The 27,136-nt window shown below is 34.8% G+C and overlaps 1 protein-coding gene across 1 annotated transcript; it reads left to right on the top strand.

Moving 5' to 3' along the window:
* The first annotated feature begins 660 nt into the window (after positions 1-660).
* Positions 661-27,020, top strand: viaf (viral IAP-associated factor). Its single transcript, XM_089087182.1, has 5 exons — positions 661-697; positions 835-918; positions 14,322-14,683; positions 23,314-23,522; positions 26,759-27,020. The coding sequence occupies exons 2-5, from the start codon at positions 913-915 to the stop codon at positions 26,893-26,895; spliced, it is 714 nt and encodes a 237-aa protein (XP_088943308.1). The 5' UTR covers positions 661-697; positions 835-912; the 3' UTR covers positions 26,896-27,020.
* The last annotated feature ends 116 nt before the right edge of the window (positions 27,021-27,136 follow it).

Genomic DNA, 27,136 nt, shown 5'->3' with positions numbered 1-27,136 from the left:
TAGATACTAATGTAAATGAATAAATAAACCTTGAAACGAGTGAAACTTAATTTGAATGTGCAAATCAAGATTGAAACGAACGAAAATTACAGAATATTGGGTATCCGTCCTTATTTCATGCCTTTCATTATTTCACCAACTATCTGCCCTTATTAATAACATTTCGTACAGTAATAGACTCAACACTAACTTTAGAAACATCTATGCCATCAAACTCTACAAAGTCAAATTCAAACATATTCACATAACAAGTTTGTTCCAGGGGCAATTTGTGCTAAATTTGTATTTAATTCAAACAATCTCCGAATTAAGGGCAAACCTGGAGTGGTTTATAAAATAATACCTTAACATGCATTACAATAGATTAGTAAAATATGAGCAATGAGCATAATATGAAAAATATGAGTAGGGATGTCTTGGTGCTTCTTAAGTTTCATTACGACTGTTTATTTGCCTCCGTTCTTACCAATCGCATTGTGAAGAAATTATTATATCAATAATGTGAGTTAACAGTATTCACAAAATATAAATAGAAAATTTAATAAAGTTCTTAGTAATTTGCTCTCATCTGGAGCGGAGAATTTAAAGTTTACTTAATATTATTAGATTTTTGACAACCCCTGGAACACGCCTACAACGCTGAAGCCTGAGGTCTTAAGAAGAAGAAGAAAAACTGTTTAATTCCACAATTAAATAATAATAGTCTAATATAATAGTCTAATCTCTATATTTGATTTCCCAGGACACCCCTGACATAATCATACAATACGAAAAAGGTTAAATGGATTCATCCGAAGCCTATAATTGAAGAAGAAGAAGAAGAAGAAGAAATAAATAAAAAAGTTAGCCTACCTGAAGTCCGACAAGCCACCCAAAAACAGTATTTACAACCAAAGCAACTGCCTTCTAACCATGCAAGTAAGCTACATTATGTCTTAACCAGTAAAAGTTAGGAAAGGGATATTACATGGTAGAAATCAGACAGAAAATATAGCCCACCTTTAGATTCTCCATCCAATGCTCTCTTAAAATTTAGTGATTGCTGCTGCTTGGAGCTTCACCAAGGGGCTTGGTGGTGCTAGTTTTAATCACTTCTCCTTAGAAGGAGACACCAGCCTAGGCTATAAAATTATGCAAACAATTTAAAAAATATGAAAATACTTAGCCTGCTTGGTAGCCTAAATTTTTACCAAATCATATTATTGACTGAAGAATAAAGTGAATATGCCACTTGATGCTTTGGTAAAATTCTACTTTAGCTACTTTTGGCTATCTTGGAATGGGGTTAGGTTAGAAAAATGAAACTTTCAGGGATTGGTCTACAGGCTATAATATGTCCTAGGAAGGTGTTTTGAAGTACCTACCTCGGTAAAATTCTACTTTAGCTACTTTTGACTATCTTGGAAAAGGGGTTAGGTTAAGAAAATGAAACTTTCAGGGATAGGTCTACAGGCTATAGTATGTCCTGGGAAGATATTTTGAAGTACTCACCTCCACTCCTTCTCCCTCTAGAGGGTCCTGACCTTTGATGACCTTTAAAAATATGTGAGGTATAGAAGTGAAACCTTGCAAAATAGATCTTCTGCTTAAATGAAGTACAATAAAATTGTTTTCAGCTTCACAACTTTGCTCAATCCCAATTCATAAGGTTTTAAAGATATGCAAATATATTTCCTAAATTTTGAAAATAAACTATTTATATGTCTTAAAATTCTGCTCAAAGAACTGAAATTGCATTTTCAGAGCTAAAACCAGAGAAAAAGAAACTGATAACTGAAAATTAAGGTAAAATGTTGTTTTGTCAAAATTTCAATGGGTATAGACCTGTCATATAGGCAAATTTCATGACCCTTTAGAGGGAGAAGGAGTGGAGGTAGGTACTTCAAAATACCTTCCCGGGACATATTTTAGCCTGTAGACCCATCCCTGAAAGTTTCATTTTCCTAACCTAACCCCTTTCCAAGATAGTCAAAAGTAGCTAAAGTAGAATTTTACCCCTACCTCCACTCCTTCTCCCTTTAGAGGGTCCTGACATTTTGCTACATGACAGGTCTATAGGCCTACCTATTGAAATTTTGACAAAACAACATTTTACATTAATTTTCAGTTATCAGTTTCTTTTTCTCTGGCTTCAGCTCTGAAAATGCAATTTCAGTTATTTGAGCAGAATTTTAAGCCATATAAATAGTTTATTTCAAAAATTTAGGAAATGTATTGGCATATCTTTAAAACCATATAAATTGGGATTGAGCAAAGTTGTGAAGCTGAAAAAAATTTTGTTGTACTTCATTTAAGCAGAAGATCTATCTTGCAAGGTTTCACTTCTATAACTCACATATTTTTAAAGGTCATCAAAGGTCAGGACCCTCTAGAGGGAGAAGGAGTGGAGGTGGGTACTTCAAAATATCTTCCCGGGACATACTTTAGCCTGTAGAACCATCCCTGAAAGTTTCATTTTCTTAACCTAACCCCTTTCCAAGATAGTCAAAAGTAGCTAAAGTAGAATTTTACCGATGCTTTTTTAGGCCTATGCTCTTTCCAAATATAATAATCATTTTTGCTGGAAATGAATTTTACCCTCACCCCTATATACCAATTCAGCGTACATATTAAAACTTAAAAACATTAAAACTTAAAAAAAACAGAAATTATTCTGTATATGAAAAGGGTTGTCCCCTCCTCAAAACCTTGCTCTTTATGCTAAAGTTTGACTCTGTCTCACAACTTTATTTTTTAAAACAATAAAAAACTTTAGTGTAGAGAGTGAGGCGTTGAGGAGGGGACAGCCCCTTTCATATACAAAATGATTTCTGTTCATTTTAAGTTTTAATGTTGCTCCTTACTTTCAGTTAAAAAAGCTTGTTTTTTTCTACTTAGCCTAATAAAGGTACACAGGTTGAAATAAGGTTATCCTATTTTCGTTTTTTGATTCTATAGCATAGGAAATATACAAATTGGGCTATATTATTGTACATTAGGGAGTGAGTAGGATTGGGTGATGGTACTGCTTTTTAGTTATAATGTTTCCCATTGATGGTTCTAGACCTGGGCAGGGAGGTGAAGTACCCTTCCTCCTCCTTATTTTTTCTGATATCTGAAATTAAATGCCATTTATTTTATATTTTTACACAAATATTAAAGTACTCAATTGACTAAAAAATTGTTGGAATTGTAATTTTGTATTTCTTGCCCCCTCTCCTCCCCATGTTTTTGAGGCCTAAAACCATTACTGGTGTTTTCTTTAGAAGAATCTATAGAGAATAAAGGGTAAATTTGCAGCTGACAACAGAATTTAGCAAGGATGAAGGTGAGTACATAAATTAAGGCCTTTTTTTATCCTCTTAAATAATTGCTTCTGGGCAAAATTGTATTTTGAAACCCTTGATGCTTTACCTTTCAACCCCCAAAAGGTAAGGCAAGGCAGTGTTTTAAAGGTAAGCCAGTGTTTTAAAATATAAATTTTAAAACATGTTTCTAAAAACTAAACTTTCTAGTCAGAAGAACATGCCATTTGTAGCTGATTCAGGAATGATAATTCTTATTTTCTTTAGTCTTAATAATAAAATGTTGTTTTCAAACAAATTTGCAGGAATTTTTAAAAAGAGCTACAAACCCCTCATAAATGATGTCATAGCAAAATTGATGCCATTTTGAGAGGTGCCTGGCTCTTTTTGAAATTACCTTTTTGAATTGGCTCTTTTTGAATGGTAATTTTAATTACCATTCCTGTAACTGCCACTAATGGTAATTTTTCCTCACACACTAGTTTACTTTTTAAAACACATTTTTGAACTTTTGGTTACACTGGAAGTCAAAAGAGATGAGAAGGCAACTAGCCCCTCATATGCCCTTTTTTCCCCTAGCCCATCTGATAAAAATTTCGAGATAGCAATTTTGTTAAAATAGTTAAAAAAAAAATCAGATAATAAAAACTCCAGATTCAAGACAATCCCCCAGAGCGTGGGGCAAGTGTTTTTAGTTATTTCCAGGGGCATATAAGGTTTTTATGCAAGGGGAGATTGTATAAACTTCAGAGGGTGGCTCATTTAATTGAAAATTGAAAGTTCTAGTTATCTATTTATGATTCAAAAGGGATTGGAGGGTATCTACCCCCCGCCACACACACACGCACCCTCTTTTCTGCAAATGTATCCGATCACAATTTTGAGATATGCCAGTTTGCTTGAAATAGTCCAACAATCAGATAACAAAACTTTGGAGTCAACATAATCCCCATAGCCCAGGGGAAGGGTTGTAACTTATGCCCTGGGGGCATGAAAGTTTGTATGGAAGAATTGGTTGTATAAAGAGTCAAAAGTGATCCGATTGCAACTAGTCCCCCCCCCTCTTCCAACCCTCTTTTCCCCAAATGTGTCTGATTGAATTTTCTGTATAGGCATTTTATTCAAAATAGACCAAAGATCATATAACAAAGACTCCAGGGATAACACAGCCCACTGAAACCTGGGGGCAAGTATTGCTAATTATGCCCCTGGGGTATAAGCCTTTAGGTTTTTATGAAAGGGATGGCAGTATAAACTGCGGAGGGGGTCCATTTGATTGTAAATTTGAATTTCTTGTGCCTTTTTTAAGAGTCAAAAGTGATTGGAGGCCAAATAGCCACCCCCGCCCCTCACAGCCCCCTTTTCCCGAAATGCCTCTGATCAAAATTTTGAGATAGACATTTTGTTCCTAATAGTTTAAAGATCAAATACCAAAAACTCAGTGTCAACACAGCCCCACAGAGCCTGGGGAAAGTGTTGTACATTATGCCCCAAGTGCAGATAAGTTTTTTTTGCATGGGGTGGTTGTATAAACATCAGAGGTGGGTCATTTGATTGGAAATTGAAATCTCTATTTACCTTTTTAAGTCATCAAAAGTGATTGGTATCAGTTATAGTAGTATACGCCCCTGTAGAAGCGACTGACGGAGATACTAGGGACTCAGATGAATTTTATTTACAGTTACAGGAGCAAATAGACAAGGTCCCAGGTAGAAATATGATGTTATTACTAGGATATTTTAAAGCCCAAGTCGGTAGAAATAGGAATAGATGGCTTCCTAGCCTAGGTAAACTTAATGTAGGTAAAGAAAAATTTAATAAATAAAAACTTTTGTAGTTCTGTATGTACAATAATCTAGTTATACCTAATACGTTGTTTGAACGTGAGATAGCTCATAATTTAAGAGGGTCTTCACATGATGGTAAGACATCCAGCCTGATTGATTATATTATAGTAAAACGAAGACTGACATGATCGATAGAAGATACTAGGGTATGCAGGAGCGCTGTTATAGATGTTAAAAGTAAAGACCACCATCTAGTAGTGTCAAGGGTTAATTTAAAGCTGAAATTTCGGAAGGGTAACTACCTCCTGGGAAGTTATGATGTTGGTAGACTCCAGGATGAAAATTTGAGAGAAACTTTCCAGGAACAGTTGAATACTAAACTTGAGAGTTTAAAATTTTATAATGTGGATGATGGCTGGAATAATTTTAGAAAATTAATTTGTGAAGTTGCTGAAGGTGTATTAGGGAAGAAAGCTAGAACTGCAGCTAAGAATATTAGTGAAAAAGCTTTATGTTTAATAGAAAGGATAAAGGACTTGTACAAGAACTATCTGAGTGATAAATCGTATGAAAACAAAAGAAATGTAAAGAAAGTGGAGAAAGCATTAAAATATGAACTAAGGAGGTGTGAAGTGGGGGCCATGGATAAAATTGCCAAGGATCTGGAAGATGCAGCTAGACGGCATAATATTAAAGTTTTGTACTGGCACGTTAACAAATTGAGAGGCAGTAGTCAATCTGAACTTGTCCCAGTTAAAGATAGAAATGGGGTCGCAATTAGCGATAAGGAAAAAACTAAAGAGAGATGGGCCAAACATTTTGAGAACTTGCTTAACCGAGTTAGAGTTGCAGAAAAAATATAGAGGAAAATGAAAAAGTTTGTGATACTTTGGAATGTGAAGGAAGATTTGTTTTGTGAGGAGGAATTAGCAACAGTATTAAAAGGATTAAAGAATAATAAGGCTACAGGTGCTGATAGGGTGGTAAATGAGTTTCTTAAATATGGTGGCTCTGAGGTTAGAAATAAGTTACTGAAGGTTATTAACATGATTTTTGAAAAAGGGGAAGTACCTTACGATTTTAGGAAAGCCTTAATTAAGCCGCTTTATAAGAAAGGTGAAAAAAGGGAGTGTGGTAATTATCGAGGCATTAGTCAATTATCGAGGCATTAGTCTGGTCTCTGTAAGTAGTAAATTACTTAGTAATATGATACTTTTTATATTGAGAATTGCCGTAGACAAAGTTTTAAGAGAAGAGCAGTGCGGTTTTAGAAAAGGTAGAGGATGTTTTAATCAAATTTTCACTCTTAGGATAATAATTGAGAAGTGCCTGAGTTTTCAAACACCTTTGGGCCTCAGTTTTATGGATTACCAGCAAGTGCTCGTTTATGTTGATAGAAATGGTTCCGCAAATGTTTTATCCTTGCATGGTATACCAGACAAACACATTGAACTGATTAGTGCTATGTAGGAGAATAATACTGTAGCAGTTCAGGCAGGGAAAGAGGTCAGTATCTGATTTTGTATTAAATCAGGAATTAAGCAGGGCTGTGTTCTATCCCCCTTTATATAGATTATTTTGATGGACTTTGTTTTAAGGAGCACAGGAAAGGCAATGGGAGACCACGGAATCAAATGGAGAGGAAAAAGTCTCCTGGACTTGGATTATGCTGATGATTTAAGCATCCTAGATGAAAGTGTGAGCAAAATGAATGAAGTTTTAGAGGTTTTGCGAATTCAGGGTGCTAGAAATGGTTTGAAAATTAATGTTAGGAAGACTAAGTCACAAAGGCTAGGAATAAGTGAAGATGAAAAGGTGACGTTGGGTAATGAAAAGATTGATCAGGTGGGCAGCTTCACTTACCTTGGTAGTATTATTAGTAAAGATGGTGGGAGCAGTGATGATGTTAAAAGTAGAATAGCCAAGGCTCTGGGTGTTTTTTCAAGCTAAAAAAGAGTTTGTAAGAATAGGAAGATAAGTCTCCAAACCAAGATTAGAATATTAGAAGCTACAGTGATGACAATGGTCAAATATGGCTTTAAAGAATGGGCGCTCCGAAAAGCGGATGAAGATTTTCTAGATGTTTTCCAGAGAAATTGTTTAAGGATTGTTCTGGGTAGCCGGCTCACTGACCGTATTTCAAACAATAGGCTATACGAAAAATGGGGTTCAATACCGCTCTCTAGGGGTATAATGAAAGAAAGGTTGAGGTGGTTAGGGCACGTTGTGCAAATGAAGGATGACAGATTGCCGAAGGTTGCTCTTTTCTGCCAACCATCTAGGGCTAAACGGAAAGCAGGTCGTCCCCGTCTGGGGTGGCAGGACGTCATAAAGAAAGATTTAAAGGAAATGGGAACTTCGTGGGCGGGTGTAAAAAGGGAATCTTTGAATAGATTGGGGTGGAGGAGGATCGTGCGTAGCTGTGTTGGCCTCAGGCGGCTTGGTGCTGCGGTGAGTTGTTAGTAGTAGTAGTAAAAGTGATTGGTGGACATATACCCCCCCCCCCTACCCTATTTTCCTCAAATGCAAACACAATTTTGAGATAACCATTTTGTTTCAAATATTCCAACAATCAGACAACAAAATTTCGGGGTCCACATACCCCCCCCTCCCACCCCAACCATGGAGAAGGCTTGTAACTTATGTCCTGGGGCATATAAAGTTTTTATGGAAAAGGTGGTCGAATAAACTTCAGAGGGGACTCGAATGATTAGAAATTGAAAGTCCTAGTTCCCTTTCTAGTTCTAGTTCCGAGTCAAAGTGACCCGATGGCAACTAGCCCTCCCCCCCCACCAACCCCAAGGCCATAAGGCTCCAATTTTTTTCTCCAGAGGCACTTCTTATGCAAGGGGTGATGTTATAAACTTCGGAGGAGGCTCATTCAATTGTAAATAATAATTTCTAGTGCCTTTTTTTATAGTCAAACTTTAGAGTGAATGGAGGGCATCGAGCCCCCCCCTTGCCCTTTCAACGCCCTCTTTTCCCCAAACGCATCCAATCAAAATTTTGAGATGGCCATCATGTCCGAAATAGTCAAGATCTCAATTAATTAAAATAATTATTCCTCACGGTTTACAGAACCTCCCACTGCCCCAAGGTAAGGACTGCAATTTATGCAAGCTGCCCATTGATCACATATAAGGTTTGTATCGAAGGGGTAATTGTATAAACTTGGGAAAGCCTCATTCGATTTAAATTGAAAGTTCTATCTTCATTTTTAAAAGTCAAGAGTAATCAGATGGTAGGCAACTCCCCCCCCCCACGCCTTTTTTCTATATGCTTTCGATTTAAATTTTGAATTAGCCAACATCTATGGTAACGGGTTTGAACGACCCCCCCCCCCAATCCCGGGGGAAAGGGCTGTAAGTTATACTAGTAGCCCTTTGTTGACATATAAAGCTTCTATGGAAGGCTGGTCGTATTAACTTTGGAGGAAGTTCATTCGATCGGAAATCGAAGTTTACTGTGCCCTTTTTAAGAAACGAAAATGATCAAAAAGTAACAAGTCCCCCCCCCTGAGTCTTTTCCCCCAAATGCATCTTATAAAATTTTTGAAAATTTTTGGTTCAAAATAGTCCTAAATTCAAATTGCTATAACGTAGGGGTTGAGAAATCCTCCATAGCCCCCAGGGAAAGGATTTAACCTAAATAAGTTGCCCATTATTAAAATAAAGTTTTTTATGGAAGGGGTGGCCGTATTAACTTTGGAGGGGGCTCATTTGATCGGAAGAAACTTAGTTTATTCAGAATACATCAAAGGCCAAATAAATATGTTTATGGGTTTGAACCTCTCCCCCCCTCTCCCGAGTCCCGGAGAAATGGCTCTGAGTTGCGGAACTTGCTTATTGTTACTTTAATTACCTTTATACCTTGTTTACTTAAATGCTTTCTTTAGTTTGATACTTTGGTACCTTGATACCTTGGGAACCTTGATTTGGTACCTTGAGGTTTTTATCAAAGAGGTAATCGTATAGACTTTGACAAAAGCCTCATTCAATTTCAATTGAAAGTTCTAGATCCGTTTTTTAAAGTCAAGAATAATCGGACAGTAAGCAACCCCCCCCCCCACGCCATAAAAACTTGGAACTTTTTGCAATCAAAAACGAGCAGAAACTAATTTAAAAAAACTTTCAGAAAAAGAAGTTTTTCAAAGAAAAGTAAAGGCCATTTTAAACTTAAGATCAGCATGTACAAATACCTGCTAAAATTCAAACTAGAAACGACAAGAAGTTACTAGGCTATTAGAGAATAAATGAAACCCAAAACGAAGAGAAATTAAATAAATGATCATAACATAAAACATACAAGTACTAATATAAATGAATAAATTACGATAAATTACTAAAAAAGATTAAATGAAACCAAAAACGAACAGCAATTAAATAAACAATCATAAAAAAACAAACATATAATTGGTGCTAATATAAATAAATAAATGCATCTTAAAACGAGTGAAGCTTAAATTGAATATGCAAGTCAGGCTTGAAACGAACAAAAATCACTACAAACAAGAGTTTGGGTTTTGCCTCCTTCTCTCACTGTAAAAGTCTAAAACCTACTGCGTCATTGGCGATTTACTGTTAACTATATGTGTCTTGAACAGTCTTGGAAAGTCCAAATATAATCAAACTGAGATATCAACTGTTGAAAGATAATCAGTTCAAGGTTTTATTTCGCTTTAATTTTTTTTTTCATTTTCAATGCTGTAATAACTGGAAAAGAAAATATTTGTAATGCAATTCGTTTCCAATGAAATGGTAATGACTGAGTAGGCCTTAGACTTTTACAGCTAAGGAAGGGGGCAATATCCAAACCCTTGTTTGTAGTGAAACTATATTTGTCTTAAACAGTCCGGAAAAGAACTAATAAAATTAAACTGAATATTTGACATATAATGACATTAATTGCTGAAAGCTCATCGTTTCAAAATTTAATTTTACTCTAATTTTTATGTTTATTTTTGGTGTTGTAATAAGTTCAAAATAAATCATTTCTAATATAATTCGTTTTCAGTAAAGCGCCAGTGACGCAGTAGATTTTAGACTTTCACAGTGGGAGAAGGAGGCAAAAACCAAACTCTAGTTTGTAGTGATTTTTGTTCGTTTCAAGTTCGATTTGCATATTCGATTGAAGTTTCACTCGTTTTAAGATCTATTTATTCATTTATATTAATGCCTATTGAATGTTTGTTTGCTATGATTGTTTATATAGTTTCTGTTCGTGTTTGCTTTCATTTATTCTTTAATAGTAATTTTTTATAATTTATTCATTTTTATTAGTACTTGCTGTCTGTTATTTTTGCTATGGCTGTTAATTTTTGTTTGTGTTGGGTTTCATTTATTCTTTAATAGTAATTCCTGTTTTGTCGTTTTTAGTTTGAATTTTAACAGCTATTTTTATCTACTGATCTTAAGTTTAATGTGGTCTTTACTTTTCTCTGAAAAATTTTGTTTTTCGGAAAGTTTTTAAAATTAATTCTAATTAAACTACTATTTTGTTTCAGGAATCGTTCTTAAAGATTTAGGACAAAAAGTCAAAACTTTAGCGTAAAGAGCAAGGTCTTGTGGAAGGAGTAACTCCTTTCATAAACGTGATAATTTGTTTTCCTTTTAAGTTTTGATGTTGCTCCTTGCTTTCTGTTGAAAAAACTTGTTTTATTTTTAAAAATAACGGGAAATCCGGCTCTCTCTCCATGAAAAATTTCTGCACTTGTGTATTATACACCACTCACTCAAGTTTACGATGTGTAAAACTTAAAAACAAACCGGTTTCTTCGTTAGTTTCTTTGGTACTTTAGAAACAAATTTGGGCTACATATTTGCACATTAGGCGTTGGGGGTAGGGGTTGGTAAAGTATAGCGGGTCTACATGCAAAATGTGTTAGGTACAATCATTCTGCATATTATGAAGTAATAATTGTTTTTTGACTTCATACTGTCCAAATACCCCCCCCCCCCTTATCTATCTATATATAGCCGAAATTATACATTTCCTATCTATTCTGTCACTTGTCATTGTCTTGTCTCAAGTTAAGCTGAAAGAAACTAACGATGAAACCAGTTTGTTCTCGACTTTTACACAGCGTAAACTTGAGTGAGTAGCGTATAATTACAAATTCCAAAATTCCTTTCCCCTGCGGAAAATAAAAAAATTAAACTCAAATAAAGTTCTGAGATTTAGAAAATCTTTTTCCCACGAGAGGGGGGGTATTTTCCGTGGGGAGGATATTTTCCACGCGGGGGATATTTTCCAGGGGGTAAACGCCGCTACCGTTTCTTCATGTGAAGCAGTAGGCTATCTGTAATTCTTATCTCTGAGGTTGGTTTTTGTTATAATTCTGTGTATTTTTATGTTCATTTATTCTTTGATAGTAATTTCTCTTCCTTTTAAGTTTGAATTATTGTGTGAATTTATTTCTGCTCATCTTAGGTTTTAAGATGGCTCTTTACTTTCCTTTAAATAGCTTCAGTTTTTGGAAAACATTAAAAAAACTAGTTTCTGTTTGTCTTAATTCACATAGTTCTATTATTGTTAAGCATTAAAAATATCTGTGAAGCGTTTTTTTTAGTTCTTCTGCTTCAGTATTATGACTCTTTGAATATGTATGTTTTTAAATCCACCGTTTTTTGTTTTTTTAAAGGAATTGAAATCAACTTTGTAGAGGTGATGAAAAACTTGAGAGCCATGGCTAATTGGAGTAAAGCAGAGACAGATAGTCTCAATGTGAGGCAAAGCTGGCATAACCTTTTTTTGAATTGTGTAGAAATAATTCATTTCACTTGTTGATAGATAGTCTATTATCCCTCCTAGGGCAGAACTAAGGTAGATAGACATGGAGTGAGGGTAATTTAAATAGTAATTTAGTTTAAAATCAACTTGGTGGAAGTGATGAACAACTTGCCAGCCATGGCTAATTGGAATAAAGCCAAGACAGATAGTCTCAGTGAGAGGCAAAGCTGGCAGTCTGGCATAATCCTTTTTCAGAACTTTATAAAAATGATGGCCATGGATTTATTACTTTTATGCTGCGTTTGTTTGTTTAAATATATATATGTTGAGGTTGTTTCCTTCCCAGAAAAACAGTGATGCCTAAGTAAAGAGTAATAGGGCATGGTCAACGTAATATTATTTTTGATTTTGATTAGGCTGCTTTGTGTGGAAACAGTGATTGTAGAAACATCATAGGGGACTCTTTTGACTAGAAATTCATTACTCTAGTGCCCTGCCAAGAGTGTTAAGTGATAGGAAGGGACCCAGCTCCCTAATCTCTAGTAACATATGAAAATTTTGAGATTATGACATTTAGGATTTTTTCTCTAAATAGCGACAAGGTCAAATAAATATGTCTATATAAATAACATGATCCTCTACAGTCTCTGTGGCAAAAGTTATAAATTTGACAAGTTGTCTGTCGTTTACATATAGGCGTTATTATTAGGAAAAGTTGTTTCAATTTCAGATGTTCCGCGGCCCCATCATCACTAACTGGCATACACTGGCTTCGTCCATCTCGCTAGCAAGTAAGGTTTAGGTAATTTAAGGTAAAGGGGGTCGTTTGCGATACTGGGTGTACAAAAAAGTAAAGTATATTAAGGTAAAACTTTCAGGGAATTTTGAGTTAAATAAAAAGGCACTCAGCTCATCCAGTTTTTCAAAATAGCATATCTGCAATATCTCAAGACCGGCTTAGGGTGCTAAGATGGAACTCTCAGAGAATATTGAAGGGATGTTGAACTAAATCTAAAGACACTATGTGCATTCAGGTAGTCAAAATGGTGCATCTGCAATATTTCACGAGTTGCTAAGGGTATGAAGTTCAAACTTTAGCATGTGTGTAAAAGACAATATGTGGGGACATCTACATCCCAGGAACAGAAGTAATTCATTGAAATGGGAAGTTCAAAGTTTTAGTTTCCTTTTTAATTGTCAAAAGCGATTGGAGGGTAACCAGCCCCTCTCTTTTGGCCTGTCTTCCTACCCAGTTGTTGGACCAAAATAATTATGCCTTTTGTTTGGGAGGGAGTTGTATTTAAATGAACTCTCACAGAATGTCTCATAGGCCAAGATCGCCCAACTTTTCTAGAAGTGTACTCTGGAAACAACATGCATATTTTAGTAAGGCAAAAGATGCTATGTGCTTCTTATTTTTGATTTTTTTTTTTTTTTTGTAGTATTTTGGGGATGACCTAAGGGATCGAGTAGGAACTTTGAGGGAGTGTTGGAATCTCAAGTAGGCTGTTAATTTTGACGTGGGGAGGGGTAGGAGGTAAATTTAAATATATTATGTGTATCCAATTCTTTAAAAATGTATGTCGGCAACTTCTTCAGATTGGCTTGGAAATGGAGTTGAAAATTCCAGACTCAGTTGGAGAAAAAAGGGGAAGGTTGGGCAAAGGGAATTTCAAGTTTTGGGGGTTGGGGAAGGGGGAAAGAATTAACCAATTTTCGTCTCAGAGTATGGCTATAGCCGTGGATGCAACTTAGTAAAGAGCAAACCACAGCATCCAGTAACCAAAATCTTGTTTTCCAAAAAATTGCGCCGTGAGAAAAAATTGCCATTTAGTGCTGACTCAGGAATGGTTGCTTTTATGACTAATCTTAATGGTGGAATGTAAATGTGAAGGGAAGTTTATAGGATTCCAAAAAGTGTCTAAAACCCCTTGAAAATACCTCTGGATCAAAGAGATAAATGTACCATTGGAATGGCCATGGTTGAAACCCCATACTGCAGTTATTGGGGAAAATATAAATCAACAAATAATGCATGGGACATTTTTTCTTTACAGTACTGTAGCACTCCCTATGATGTTTATGCCCCAAACCAACATTTAATCAACACAAAAATGATTTATTAAAGGTTTGGAATTTTGAATGGAACCAAAGGAACCAACTATAGATGAAGTTCAAAAAAAAATATTATTCTTATGTTGGAATAGGAATTGTAAATTTAAAACTAGCATATACTTTGTAGCCATAGCTTTTACAAAGGTTGTGAATTGCTATACAAACTATCTGGACTCCTGCTAAGTTGAAGGGAATTTAAGGGAAGTTTATCTCCTATCCCCTACCCCTTCACTATATAAAGGTATGAATATAAGCATGAAGAAAGTGGTGGCAGAATTACTAGGCTGTGAATGTATTGAAACAACTACAGACAAATCAGACAAAAGTTTTGTGATAGTTTCAAAACCCATTATCTATTGCAGTGTTTCAGATTTAGATTTTATCTCTGATATTAAATTTTTTACAGGATGCAAATCAAGATACTGAGTGGAGTGATGCTCTAAGGAAACACGGTATCATATCTCAGAAAAAGGAGGCTGAAGTCACTGAAGAACAGATTGTCAACTTAATTGACCAAGCAGCATCCAAACATTCAAATGGCCAAAGCAATATGTCTCATTTAGGTTTAGATGAGCTTGACCTTCTTGAAGACGAAGAAGATGAAAGAATACTTTTGGAATATAGGAACAAGAGAATAGCTGAAATCAAAGCATTAATGGAAAAATCAAAGTTTGGTGATGTCAAAGAAATATCTGCACCAGAATATAAAGAAGAAGTGAATAATGCAGGGGAAGAAGTCTGGGTGGTTTTGCATCTCTATCAACATAGGTACTTTTATTCTATATGGTCATATAATTTTTCAACCACCCTCTTCTGTTTGTACCCTAGGCGAAAACATGTCTAACCTTTTGTTACGTTTCTGACTGCTAGAGATGTACATATGTCCAGTGCTTAGGTATGATGAAATAAAACAAAAACAAGTTTTTTCAACTGAAAGTAAGGAGAAATATCAAAACTTAAAACAAACAGAAATTATTACTTATATGAGGGGATGGGGTGCCCTCTCCTCAATACCTCGTTTTTTACGCTAAAGTTTTTTTTTTGAAAATTTAAAAATCCTTATTCTTCTAATAAAACGGCCCGTGTGTTTCAAGAGTCGTTCTTAATGAATTGGGACAAAGTCAAACCTTAGCGCAAAGAGTGAGGTATTGAGGAGTGGGCAGCCCCCCTTATATAAGTAAAAGCTTCTGTTCGTTTTAAGTTTTAATGTTGCTCCTTACTTTCAGTTGAAATTAACTTGTTTTTTTTTTATTCAATTTATGATCGTTTTTAAATAATGCTGGGAAATTGACTTCCATGTAAAATACCCCCCGCCTGGAAAATTCCTCTCACACAATTCCATTCTAGCTGAAAATTACCCCCCCCCCCCTCCCCGAAAAATATCTTTTGGACGGTTCAAGGTGAAAACTGTTTCTTAGCGCACTTTCATTTGAAAAAAATATTTTTAAAATCATGCCGAAAATCCTCTCCTCCGTGGAAAAGTTTTCCTGCAAATAACCCGCCCCTCAGTAGAAAGTTACTTCCAAAGAAAATTCCCTCTGGAGAATTTATCTCGTGAAAAATCCCACCTCCTACGGAAAGATACTCTAGACTACTCCAACCCGGTAAAAATCCCCCCCCCCCGGGAGATCACCCTTAATATCGCCACATGTTAAATTGAGTCGGCAAAGAGAAAGTAAGACTAATAAAAAGAAATTCGTATAGGAATTCTGGTAAATTCAGGAATTCTCCCCCAGTGTAATGCATACTTCCCACTAACAAATACTATGCGTAAACGTGCGTGAGCAAAATTTATAACTTAAAGATGTTTCCCAAGGGACTATGGGCGGTCATGTTATCATCAAAGGGATAGATATTGGGCCTTTCAGCTATGCTGAACAAAATGGCTATCTATAAAATTTTGATCAGACGACTTTGAGAAGTAGGAAGGTGGGAGGGGGCTAGTTGCCCTCCAATCTTTTTGGTCACTTAAAAAGGGTGCTAGAACTTTCAATTTCCGTTCAAATGAGCCCTCTCCCGATATTCTAGGACAATTGACTCGATACGATTACCCCTGGAAAAAAAAAAAAAATAAATACGCATCCGTGATCTTTCTTTGGGCAAAAAATACAAAATTCTACGTTTTTGCAGATGGGAGCTTGAAACTTCTACAAGAGGGTTCTCATATACGCTGAATCTGATGATGTGATTTTCATAAAGATGCCTTGACTTTTAGAGTGTTTCTCCCTTTTTTCAAAAATCAGGCAAATTTTCTCAGGCGCATATCTTTTGATCGGTAACACTAAACTTAGATTAGTGTTAGATTAGATATCTAGAATCAACATAACAAGCCGATTATTTGATGTATCTATTGATATCAAAATTCTGTTTTTTAGAGTTTTGGTTACTATTGAGCCGTGTCGCTCCTTACTTTCAGTTCTTCCCCACGAACTATTTTATGAAGGGATGCCAAGAGGTTTTTCTGAGGGATGAAAGTGGGATTGTGCTCTAAAGAGACGAGTGTTTTAAACCCAAAGTGAAACGTCTTTAATTCAAAGCTGAGAACAGTACTGTTATTTATAGTATCGAACTATTTTCATTTTATGGGAAAAAGAAATTTTTTTATAACTCCCTTTTCTGTTTGCACCCTAGGTGAGTGCAATTATGTCTAAGCCTTAGGCATGTTTGTGTCGTCCTGCCAGGCAGAGGTGCACATTGGTCCATTGCTTAGGTTTGATGAAAGGATGCCAAGAGATTTATCTGAGTTAGGCTAGAAGAGGGATTGAACAAAATAAAGTATGTTGTAAACCTAAAGTCAAGTGTCTTAAAATTCAAACCTAAAGTCAACTATCTTTCATTCACAGCTAAGTCGGCTAGATAGTTGCGTTTGGAGATCTTTTTTTTTTTTTTTTTTTTTTTTTTTTTTTTTTTTTTAATGGAAATGTATTTTTTCGAAAACTATATAAACTACCCTTTATAGTTATTGAATTAAATATTTTCTTATTCAGGATTTATAACATGTGTTTCCCTCGTTAATTGCTGGAAAGTCTCTTTTGTTTATATTGTTTCTGTAGATCCCTGTTGTTGTTGATAGGCTGTTGAAATATGTCGCCTATTAAGCCATTAAGGCATCCTGAGCAAAAAAGAATAGGCTACTGTAAATCTAAAAATTCATATTTTTGACTAACAATTTGTCTTAATCCGTTTTATTGATTAATCGAGATGATGATATATCTCAAAATAGAGGTCAGTCGACTTCTGTGTCACCCTTTTCTGCATATAGTCACCCTTTAATAGTGTCATAGGTTTTTTTGCGACCCCCCCCCCAAGATTTTAAAGAACCTTTTTTATATTTTAATTGAAAAATGCCTATTTTGACCTCTAATGAAGGTCACCATCTTGTGCATATATTCCGTCTCAGATCTTTAATTTTTCCTCTTATTGTAAAGTTATATTTCTAAAACTTATGGATTATCATGGCTAATTTGTATGAGGAACCATAATGTTGGGTGTTTAAATCCCATTGATGGTGTATTCTTTGGAACTGAAACGGGCCTGTGATGGCAAAGTGGATTTATATCGGCCTGGTAACATGTTTTTTTTTTGGGGGGGGGGAAGGGCTGTTTCAAAATTATGAAGCTATTGATGCAGTATCGCATTTTCGTCAGTGTTGTCAAAAACAATAAGAGATTGAAATCTCAAAATGAAGAAAACAAACGGGACTACGGCCCATAGAAGGAAAAAACAAAACTAAAGTGATGCGGATATTTTGCCTGAATAAAACAAAGCCCCTTCAACTTTAAGAAACAGAGATAAAAACTAAAATAACCTAAAATCATATAAAATCGAAAACAAAAAATAAAAACAACAAATATCTATATATACAAATGTCGATACTATGGCTAAGCACCGCTGAAGCTAAATAGAGTTACTTCAGTGAGAACACTAAAGCAACTGGATAAAATAAAATTAATATGAAATTAATTATTATGTTGCGAAATAATCCTCTTGTTTGCTACTACTGCTGCAATTCTCCTAGGTCAGTGTTGTCATGTTGAAACGGAAAAACAAATAAGCAGAACAATATTATTCTTTTCGTCTATAAAAGTTCAAAATATGGTGATGCCCAAAGACAACTACACCTTCGAAAGAAGACAACTACACCTTCGAAAGAACCTTCTTAAGCTTCTTCTTCTTCGAACCTTATTAAGCTGTTTGGTACCATATATTTATAGTTTCCCTTTTTTTGATTTTAACCCATGTTTTTTATATTAATGTTGTATTTAAACATTATAATATATTATGATTATAATATTATATTTTTATATTAATTTCTATCAAAAACTGCATAACTACATGTGGAGGTTTTTTTTATTAAAATGGAATTCTCAACTTTTCTCAGTATTGCAAGATGTATTTGGTTATATCTCTTACTACTTGTCTCTTATCGTCGTTCATAATAATAACTCGACGCAGAATATAGCCTGTATATTCATTATTGTAGTTGTATTCATCCTAGAGCTTAGAAAAAGCAGCTTCACATCCCGAAAAAGAACAACTTAAATTCAGCATGTCATCCCCAGACGTAAATTAAGACAGGTTAGGTTATTTACAAATACAAGTGGATATATTATATCATGTAGCTTAGAAATTCATCCTGCAGCTGTATTTATCCTGTAGCTTGGAAAAAGTAGCTCCAAATCCAGAGAAAGAGTAACCTAAATTAAGTATGTCATCCGCAAAGGTAAATTAAGAGAGGTCAATTCCTTTACAAAAACTATAAATATTCATTCTATAGCTTAGAATTTCATTGTGTAGCTGCATCCAGTAACTTCACCTCCTGACAAAGAGCAAATAAAATTCAGTATGTCATCCGCAAAGGTATCTAAGGCTGGTCAAGTCCTTTACACAAAACAAGTATATATATTCATTCTGTAGCTTATAAATTCGTCCTTTAGCTGTGTTTTTTCTTTAACTTAGAAAAAATAGTGTTCTTTGGGAGCAATAGATTGTAGTGAAACTTCATTACTGTGTTTTGCATATTTATTTTGACGGTTCAGTGTGGCAACACTGGCTAAAATGTGTTTCTGACTTCATGTTTATGTTCTCTGTATGTTTTTGGTATGTTGTTTTTTTTCTCTCATATAATTTTAATATATGAACAAAAGGCAACAATATCGTTGTAATTTTATGGCTTGAGATTCGACTGTATTCGTCTACCGAATCTTCAAATTGCCATAATCTAAGCAGTGGAATTGCCCACAAAGTTTCACTGGATGATAGGTTAGCATCTCCTTTGACAGCCTTAAAGGATTATGTATTACATCACCAATAGAGCAATCCTCAAAGGGCAACACAGGTCAATGTTGTTACATGATCCATGGGAGTCCGTATAAATTCATTCGTACAATCAAGTGGATCAACCCACACTATTTATTCTTCTTCTTTAATAGTTTCTAGCTCTGGAGGCTTTAAGTTTAAAATTTCTTCTGAGTTCCAGTATTCAGTAAAGCTTGATTCCACGACTTCAAAACTGCCATAACCTAAGCAGTGAAATTGCAGCACACAAAGTTTCACCGGATAATAGGTTAGCAATTCCTTTGACAGCCTTAAAGGATTATATATCACACCACCACTAGAGCAATCTTCAAAGGGTGGATAAACCCGTGCTATTAATTCTTCCTCTTTAATAGTTCTAGCTCTAAAGGCTTTAAGTTTAAATTTTCTTCCGAGTTCCAGTATCCAGTAAAGCTTGATTCCACGACAATGGCATCCTCTTGTCCTATTGTTTTGGGCTTAGGAAAATCTAGTTAAGACAGATTTTAATAACCTTTCGCCTTGGCGGTCCGCTTCTGTTTGATGATCATTCTCTCCTCCAGTGACCTTTGTATAACGCCAAGCTATCCTTTGTAAATAATATCTATTAAGATTTCCTCGATCTGTATGTCTTCTGTGACAAAAAGATAAAAGGTTTGACACGCCTGCTTTATTTATGACATCTAGGATCACGTTTGAAAAATACGTGACTCTTGACCCATGACGCCACGTTGTTCATAGTTTGTGACTCCTGATGGAGGAGCTAGATTTGATTGTGTCCTCATCTACCTTATTTAGTTGAAGATTGTGTCCTCATCTAGTTGTAGATTGTGTCCTCGTCTACCTTATTAGATTTGATTGTGTAGTCATCTACCTATTATCCTCATCTACCTTATTTAGTTGTAGAGTTTGTCCTCATCTACCTATTATCCTCATCTACCTTATTTAGTTGTGCTCATGGGCCTGCTGTGGCTCCTCATCATTCTTAGAAGTTGTATGATCGTCATAACAGATAGATAGTGTCGTATCTAACAGATAGATAGCCATCGCCTGTTTTATGTTTTGCCCTACTTCTTTTGAGATTCCCACGAAAAAAGACAATATTCTATCAACCACATGCATATTCCTTCTTTATTTACTGTTCAGGTAACCTCGCTGAATTTTTTGAAAAAGATTTTAAGTAGTTTTTTATGTTGTTATACAACATAATTTCTGTTATACAACATATTTTTGTTATACAACAAATTTTAACAACATATGTTATACAATATGTATTTTATACAGCATATGTTATACAACATATAATTTTGTTATACAACATCATTTTTGTTATGTTATACAACATACTTCTTTTTATGTGGTTATACAACGAATATCTGAAAGTTGATTTCATTTGATCACTATATTATTATGATACGGCCATTTTTGTGTATAGTAATTATTTTAGGGGATTTTTTTTCATCTGTTATAGGCTGAAGTTAAAGAAATTAATGATCATCGATTTCCAGAAGACACTTTTGTCTGTAAACCTTGTGTAACGTCACACATTTGGTAGCTTCATCTATCTTGCCAAGCGGGTTATTGTGTGCGTAATCATGGTTGTAGCGTCCACCGCAACCTAGTACAGAACGAACTTGAGCACTTGGTAACCGACAATTAAAATTTTTTACTGTAAGTTCCATGAAGATTGTGATGAATTTTTAAGGACGTACGAATTAAGCCAGTGGAGGGAGGTGACAAAAGGTCAGGAAAACCATCTTTGTATGCTGGCTCATTCATAACCGACCAAGAACAATATTGATCGCTGCGGCATTTGATTCCAGTGATGAGATTATACGAAAAAGTCTCCATAAAAATCCAAAAAGAAGGTAGAGTACGCATATGTGGTTTTGATAGACTACCCGTAGTGGGATTCATCTCAGCTTGGTAATACGGGAGCCAGAGTTCTAACTCAGCTGTAGCAATACACTGCAGTTTCGAAGTTTGATTCCGATGACGAGATATGCTAAAGCGTTTCCATAACAATCCAAACAAGAAGAAGAGCAGCGGTTTAATTTCGTCAAACCCTGGAAGGGGGGGGGGGGCAAAGTTGCAACCAGTTTTTCCAAATCAAGGGAAAATTACAGTGAAAACTTAAAAACTGGTCATATATTACCATAAAGGCAAAGATATACTAAAGAAAACTGGCCTATTTCTCTGGATGCGTGAATTATGCACGATTATCTTAGTTTTGACAATATTTTTTGCAGAAACTAAATTTCAGCTGGGGAGAGGGCAACCTGAGGTCTGGGGGGCAAAATTCGGTCTGGAGGGGGCAGTCCCTGCGATATAAAACACCCCTCGTAATATTTCCATTCTGTTTCAAGCCTGAATTAAAGGGTTTGTCAATTAATAGTCTAAGCTTAACTTGGATCCTCTTGAAAATGATGAATTATCACTTCAATACTTTAGCTAATAAATTTCCAGATGCAGAATTTCTGAAAAGAATTTCTGAATCACTCATTTCTTTTCTTTCTCGTCGTTTTCCTTTGGTTGTAAATTTCTGACTGCAGAATTTCTGAAGAATATCGCTTAAAAAGCAATTTTATTCTTTTCAGTGTTTTCCTTTGGCGAAAAATTTTCGAATGCAGAATTTCTGAATAATTTATCACTCATTTCTTTTCTTTCTCATCGTTTTCCTTTGGCTATAAATTTCTGACTGTAGAATTTTTGAAGAATATCGCTTAATAAGCAATTTTTTTCTTTTCAGCGTTTTCCTTTTTCTGTTGGCGAAAAATTTCTGATTGTAGAATTTCTGAAGAATATCACTTAAAAAACATCTTTTCTTTTCAGCGTTTTACTTTTTCCTTTGGCGAAAAATTTCTGATTGCAGAATTTCTGAAGAGTATATCACCCATATCTTTTCTTTCTCATCGTTTTCCTTTGGCTATAAATTTCTGAAGAATATCGCTTAAAAAGCATTTTTTTTCTTTTTAGCGTTTTCCTTTTTCTTTGGCGAAAAATTTCCAAATGCAGAATTTCTGAAGAGTAGATCACTCATTTCTTGTCTTTCTAATCGTTTATCTTTGGCTGTAAATTTCTGACTGCAGAATTTCTGAAGAATATCGCTTAAAAAGTTTTTTTTTTTTCTTTTCAGCGTTTTCCTTTTTCCTTTGGCGAAAAATTTCTGAATACAGAATTTTTGAAGAGTATATCACTCATTTCTTTTCTTTCTCATCGTTTTCCTTTGGCTATAAATTTCTGACTGCAGAATTTCCGAAGAATATCGCTTAAAAAGCATTTTTTTTCTTTTCAGCGTTTTCCTTTTTCCTTTTATGAAAAATTTCTGATTGCAGAATTTCTGAAGAATATCACTTAAAAAGTATCTTTTTCTTTTCAGCGTTTTACTTTTTCCTTTGGCTAAAAAATTTCTGACTGCAGTCTGAAGAATATTACTTAAAAAGCATCTTTTCTTTTTCATCGTTTTACTTTTTCCTTTGGCTATCACTCATTTTTTTTTCTTTCTCATGGTTTTCCTTTGGCTATAAATTTCTGACTGCAGAATTTCATAAGAATATTGCTTAAAAAGCATTTTGTTTTTCTTTTCAGCGTTTTCCTTTTTCCTTTGGCGAAAAAATTTCTGACTGCACAATTTCTGAAGAATATCACTTAAAAAGCATCTTTTCTTTTTCAGCGTTTTACTTTTTCCTTTGGCTAAAAAGTTTCTGACTGCAGAATTTCTGAAGAATATCACTTAAAAAGCATCTTTTCTTTTTCAGCGTTTTACTTTTTCCTTTGGCTAAAAAATTTCTGACTGCAGAATTTCTGAAGAATATCAGTTACAAAGCATCTTTTCTTTTTCAGCGTTTTACTTTTTCCTTTGGCGAAAAAATTTCTGACTGCACAATTTCTGAAGAATATCACTTAAAAAGCATCTTTTCTTTTTCAGCGTTTTACTTTTTCCTTTGGCTAAAAAATTTCTGACTGCAGAATTTCTGAAGAATATCACTTAAAAAGCATCTTTTCTTTTTCAGCGTTTTACTTTTCCGTTGGCTAAAAAATTTCTGACTGCAGAATTTTTGAAAATTATCACTTAAGTGTCGCTTATACCCTTCCTTTTTCAGCGTGCCCCTCTGCAAAATGATGAATCATCATCTGAATACTTTAGCTAAAAAATTTCCTACCACAAAGTTTCTTAAGAGTGTTGCCACAAACTGTATACCCAACTATCCTGAACGTCACGTCCCAACTATATTTATTTACAACAATGGACAAATGAAAAGACGATTTATTGGACCACAAGAATTTGGAGGAAATAGCATCACCTGTGATGGTGAGTTATTTATTCTTTTTCTCTCCTAAAGATTTCGTAAAGGTCCTCTCTTGATTAAAAAAGTCTTTTTTTGCCGTTGTTTCAATTTTAAGGTTCTAAGGTTAATTAACAAGGGTGCTTTAGACATATAAAGTTATTAAGGTGCTATCCCATTATGCGGGCCTCTCTAAAAATCAAGTTTGGTTAATGCTAATGAAATAAAATAAAATAGGATGAATATATAATAGTTTAGAAACAAATTTAGGCTATATATTTGCACATTGGGGAGGTGGGGGGGGGTAAAGCATTGCATATATTAAATACGTAACCTAACCTAGGTACCTCCCCCCCCTAAACCCCAAAAAAACACATTTTAATATCGTATAAGCAATGAAAACCTTGCTATCATTGGCTGCTCTATTACAGTTAATACGTCAAAAACGGGTTTTATCATTGCCTACTCTATAGTGATTAACCCGAGAGGCCCGCGTAATGGGATAGTACCGTTATTAATAACGTTAGAGAAATGTTACTTATAACGTTATACATCCAATGTTAGACATATTTACATTATATTAACCGATCTCTTATCGTCTTTTCTTTCTGCGCTGGATGATTTTTATGCCATCTACTAAGATCTTTCGAAAATGTAAAACAGAGACCGTAATTATGAAAATCAAAATACAGCTAGATGTTTTCCCCCTCGCTTTTAATTATATCTAATTAGTTGTATTGTATATAGTTATCATATTTTGACCAACTTTCTTTTTCGATATTTGCTATTTATCTGTTTTATCTAAATTATTTATATGTCTGATGATTTTTCTATCTTAAAGTTTATGTCCCCTGGGAAAAGTTTAGGTATGATGTTTTTCTGCTTTCCTGGGGCTTTAAAATACCTTTAAGACATTTAAGACATAAATTAAATAAAAGACATAAATTTTATTATCATTCCACAGCTGAGGTTCAGTTCTACCGAATTTTTGAAATTAGATTTAGGCCTATAGGCATTTTTAGACTGAAAAAAAACTTGGAAAATTGGTCGAAAATCGTTGAAAAGAGGACAGTTAAGTTTTCCTATTTTTTCAGCAATTTTAGATCCTTCTCTTAGAAAAGTCCGAGTAACGTCATAATTCTGGCCCTATGAATGGATAGATCGGAGACTTTTTGTTGTAACAATCTTTACTCTTTGTACTTTGTTCTTTTAGTGCAATTTACAGCTTGGTATAAAATTGCTTCTTTTAGAGGGAACATACACATTAATAAGTTAATAATTGGTCTGGTCTTAATAAAAAAAAACCTATTGGGCACTGCAATCAGCTCTAAAGCACCACGAGTGCTTTAGAGTTTATAGTACTTTTTTTATTTTTTTTTATTTTTTTATTTATTTTTTTTTAATAGAGTTTTTAGTGCTTTTTTTCAACAATGCCTAATTCTCATTATTAGTTTTTCATATTCTTCTTTTTTCGATCAGGTTTCCATGATTTCAGAATTTGGCACTTCAAAAACTAAATATTCCCCCCACCCCTCTGGAATAGTTAGTCTTTATCAGTCATATCGTATAATTTTGAGGTCTAAATTAGGTTTCGTCTATTAAAAAACGAGATTTCCCTTAAGAGTTTTGGGAAATGGAAGCTTCCTGGGGGGTGTAAAAAGGTAGGCTTTGAATAGAATGGGATGGAAGAGGGGCGTGCGCAGCTGTGTTGGCCTCAGGCGGCTTGGTGCTGCGGTGAGTTTGTTAGTAGTAGTAGTAATATACATGTTTATACATGAAAAACAACTTTTTTTAACGAAACCTTCTAGCCTGCCCATGAACTCGCACAAACAAGTTATCATAGGGGCATGCCAGGAATAAAAATTTCCTCAAGAAGCTTAAAGATGGTAAAAGAGCTTAAAGATGGCCCTTGAAGATGGTAAAGATGGTAAAAGATTCCCTGAAGAAGTTCATAAGCGTGAGCTAACTACACAACCAAAGCTGATAGTTCAAATCAATACATATATCTTTTCACGCCGAGCATAGAATTACCGTGATAATAAGAATAATAATAAGGAATGTATATCCAAGAATTCTACAATAGTCCTCCATACACCTCAAACATCCATAAAAGAAAAAATTGAAATAATAAATTAAAATTTCTAATGGAAAATACAATTTTTTCCTAACTTTCCTTAATTATCCAAAAATTCCATAATACTCTTCCACATACCTCAAACAACCCTCAAAAAAAAATATTTCAAATAATAAATTGAAACTCATAGTGAGAATGCATTTTTCCCATAACTTTAATCCTAAATTCTTCAAACCTTTTTATGTCACTAATTTTGTTGCCATTACTATGCCATGCTTTTATTCCTCAATTAAATAAAAAAAAGTTTTTTTCAACTAGAAGTAAGGAGCAACATTAAAACTTAAAACCAACAGAAATTATTACGAATATGAGGGGGTTGACCCCTCCTCTGTACCTCGCTCTTTACGCCAAATTTTGACTTTTTCTTCCAATTATTTATGAATGACTCCTGATACACAAGGACCGTTTAAGTAGAATCTTAATCTTTTTACAAATTCTAAAAACACTTTAGCGTAAAGAGCGAGCTAATAAGGAGGGGGCAACTCCCTCGTCCAATAGCCAATACTATATGTAAGCAATGGGCAAGGTTCATAATTTGCAGCCACAACCTGGAGGTTGTGGGGGGTCAAGTCATCCTCAAAGACATGGTGATTAGATCTTTCGACCACGCTGAAGAAGATAGCTATCTCAAAATTTTGATCGGACAATTTTGGGCAAAAAAGGGGGATTTCCGATCAAATGAGCCCTCTCCCGATCTTCTAGGGTCACTGTTTCGATACGATCATCCCTGAAAAAAAAAAAAAAAAATCCGTGATCCTGCTTCTGGCCAAAAATTCCACATTTTTTTATATAAGAACTTGAAACCTCTGCGGTAGGGTTCTTTGGTATCCTGAATAATATGATGTGATTTTCATTAAGATCACTTGATTTGTTAGGGGTGTTTTCTCCTTTTTCAAAAATTAGGCAAATTTCCTCAGGCTCGTGACTTTTGATGGGTAACATTAAACTTTGACTATCCGTTACTATTGAGCCGCATAGCTCCTTACTTACTCTTCGTTACTACGAACTGTTTGATAAGGAAAACCTAGATCTCGCAGTGAAGGCAATGAAAACACTAGAAAAAAAAACAGATTTGAACAATAATAAAAAGTACTTATTTTGCATTATTTCTTTGTTATTTCTTTTCAGAGTTGGAATGGATGCTCTCAGAAGTTGGTGCAGTAAAAACAACCTTGGAGTCGAACCCTAGACCCAAAATACAAGATGCTCTGTTTTCGCAGCTGGGAAGAAGTAATAGAAGTGACGAAGACAATAATGATTGGTGAAATACTTTAAAAGTCTCCCGACAAAGAAAAATTGAGATTTTTTGTGCCTTTATTTCTTTTGCTTTAGATGTTTTTAAAGTTTGAACTAACCTAGTCATTTCTTTCAATAAAACTGCTTTTCCTAATGAAGGCGTTGACTCTTGACGTAGCTTTCAGACGTGCATTTTATCCACAGACAAAAGATGCAAGATACAGCTATCTGACTGAGGCATTTTTTGCTAACTGATTAATTTGATGCTTG

The sequence above is a fragment of the Artemia sp. Qi Xiang Cuo genome, chromosome 3, assembly GCF_049724085.1.
Source record: "Artemia sp. Qi Xiang Cuo chromosome 3, ASM4972408v1, whole genome shotgun sequence".
NCBI lineage: Eukaryota > Metazoa > Arthropoda > Branchiopoda > Anostraca > Artemiidae > Artemia > Artemia sp. Qi Xiang Cuo.
Note: the sequence above shows the minus strand (reverse complement) of the source record. Positions and strands in the feature narration are given on the sequence as shown.

Coding starts and splice junctions, on each gene's coding strand:
- viaf (XM_089087182.1), top strand. Junction 14,684..23,313: donor TTGCATCTCTATCAACATAG/GTACTTTTATTC, acceptor TTCCTTTTTCAG/CGTGCCCCTCTGCAAAATGA. Junction 23,523..26,758: donor AAATAGCATCACCTGTGATG/GTGAGTTATTTA, acceptor ATTTCTTTTCAG/AGTTGGAATGGATGCTCTCA.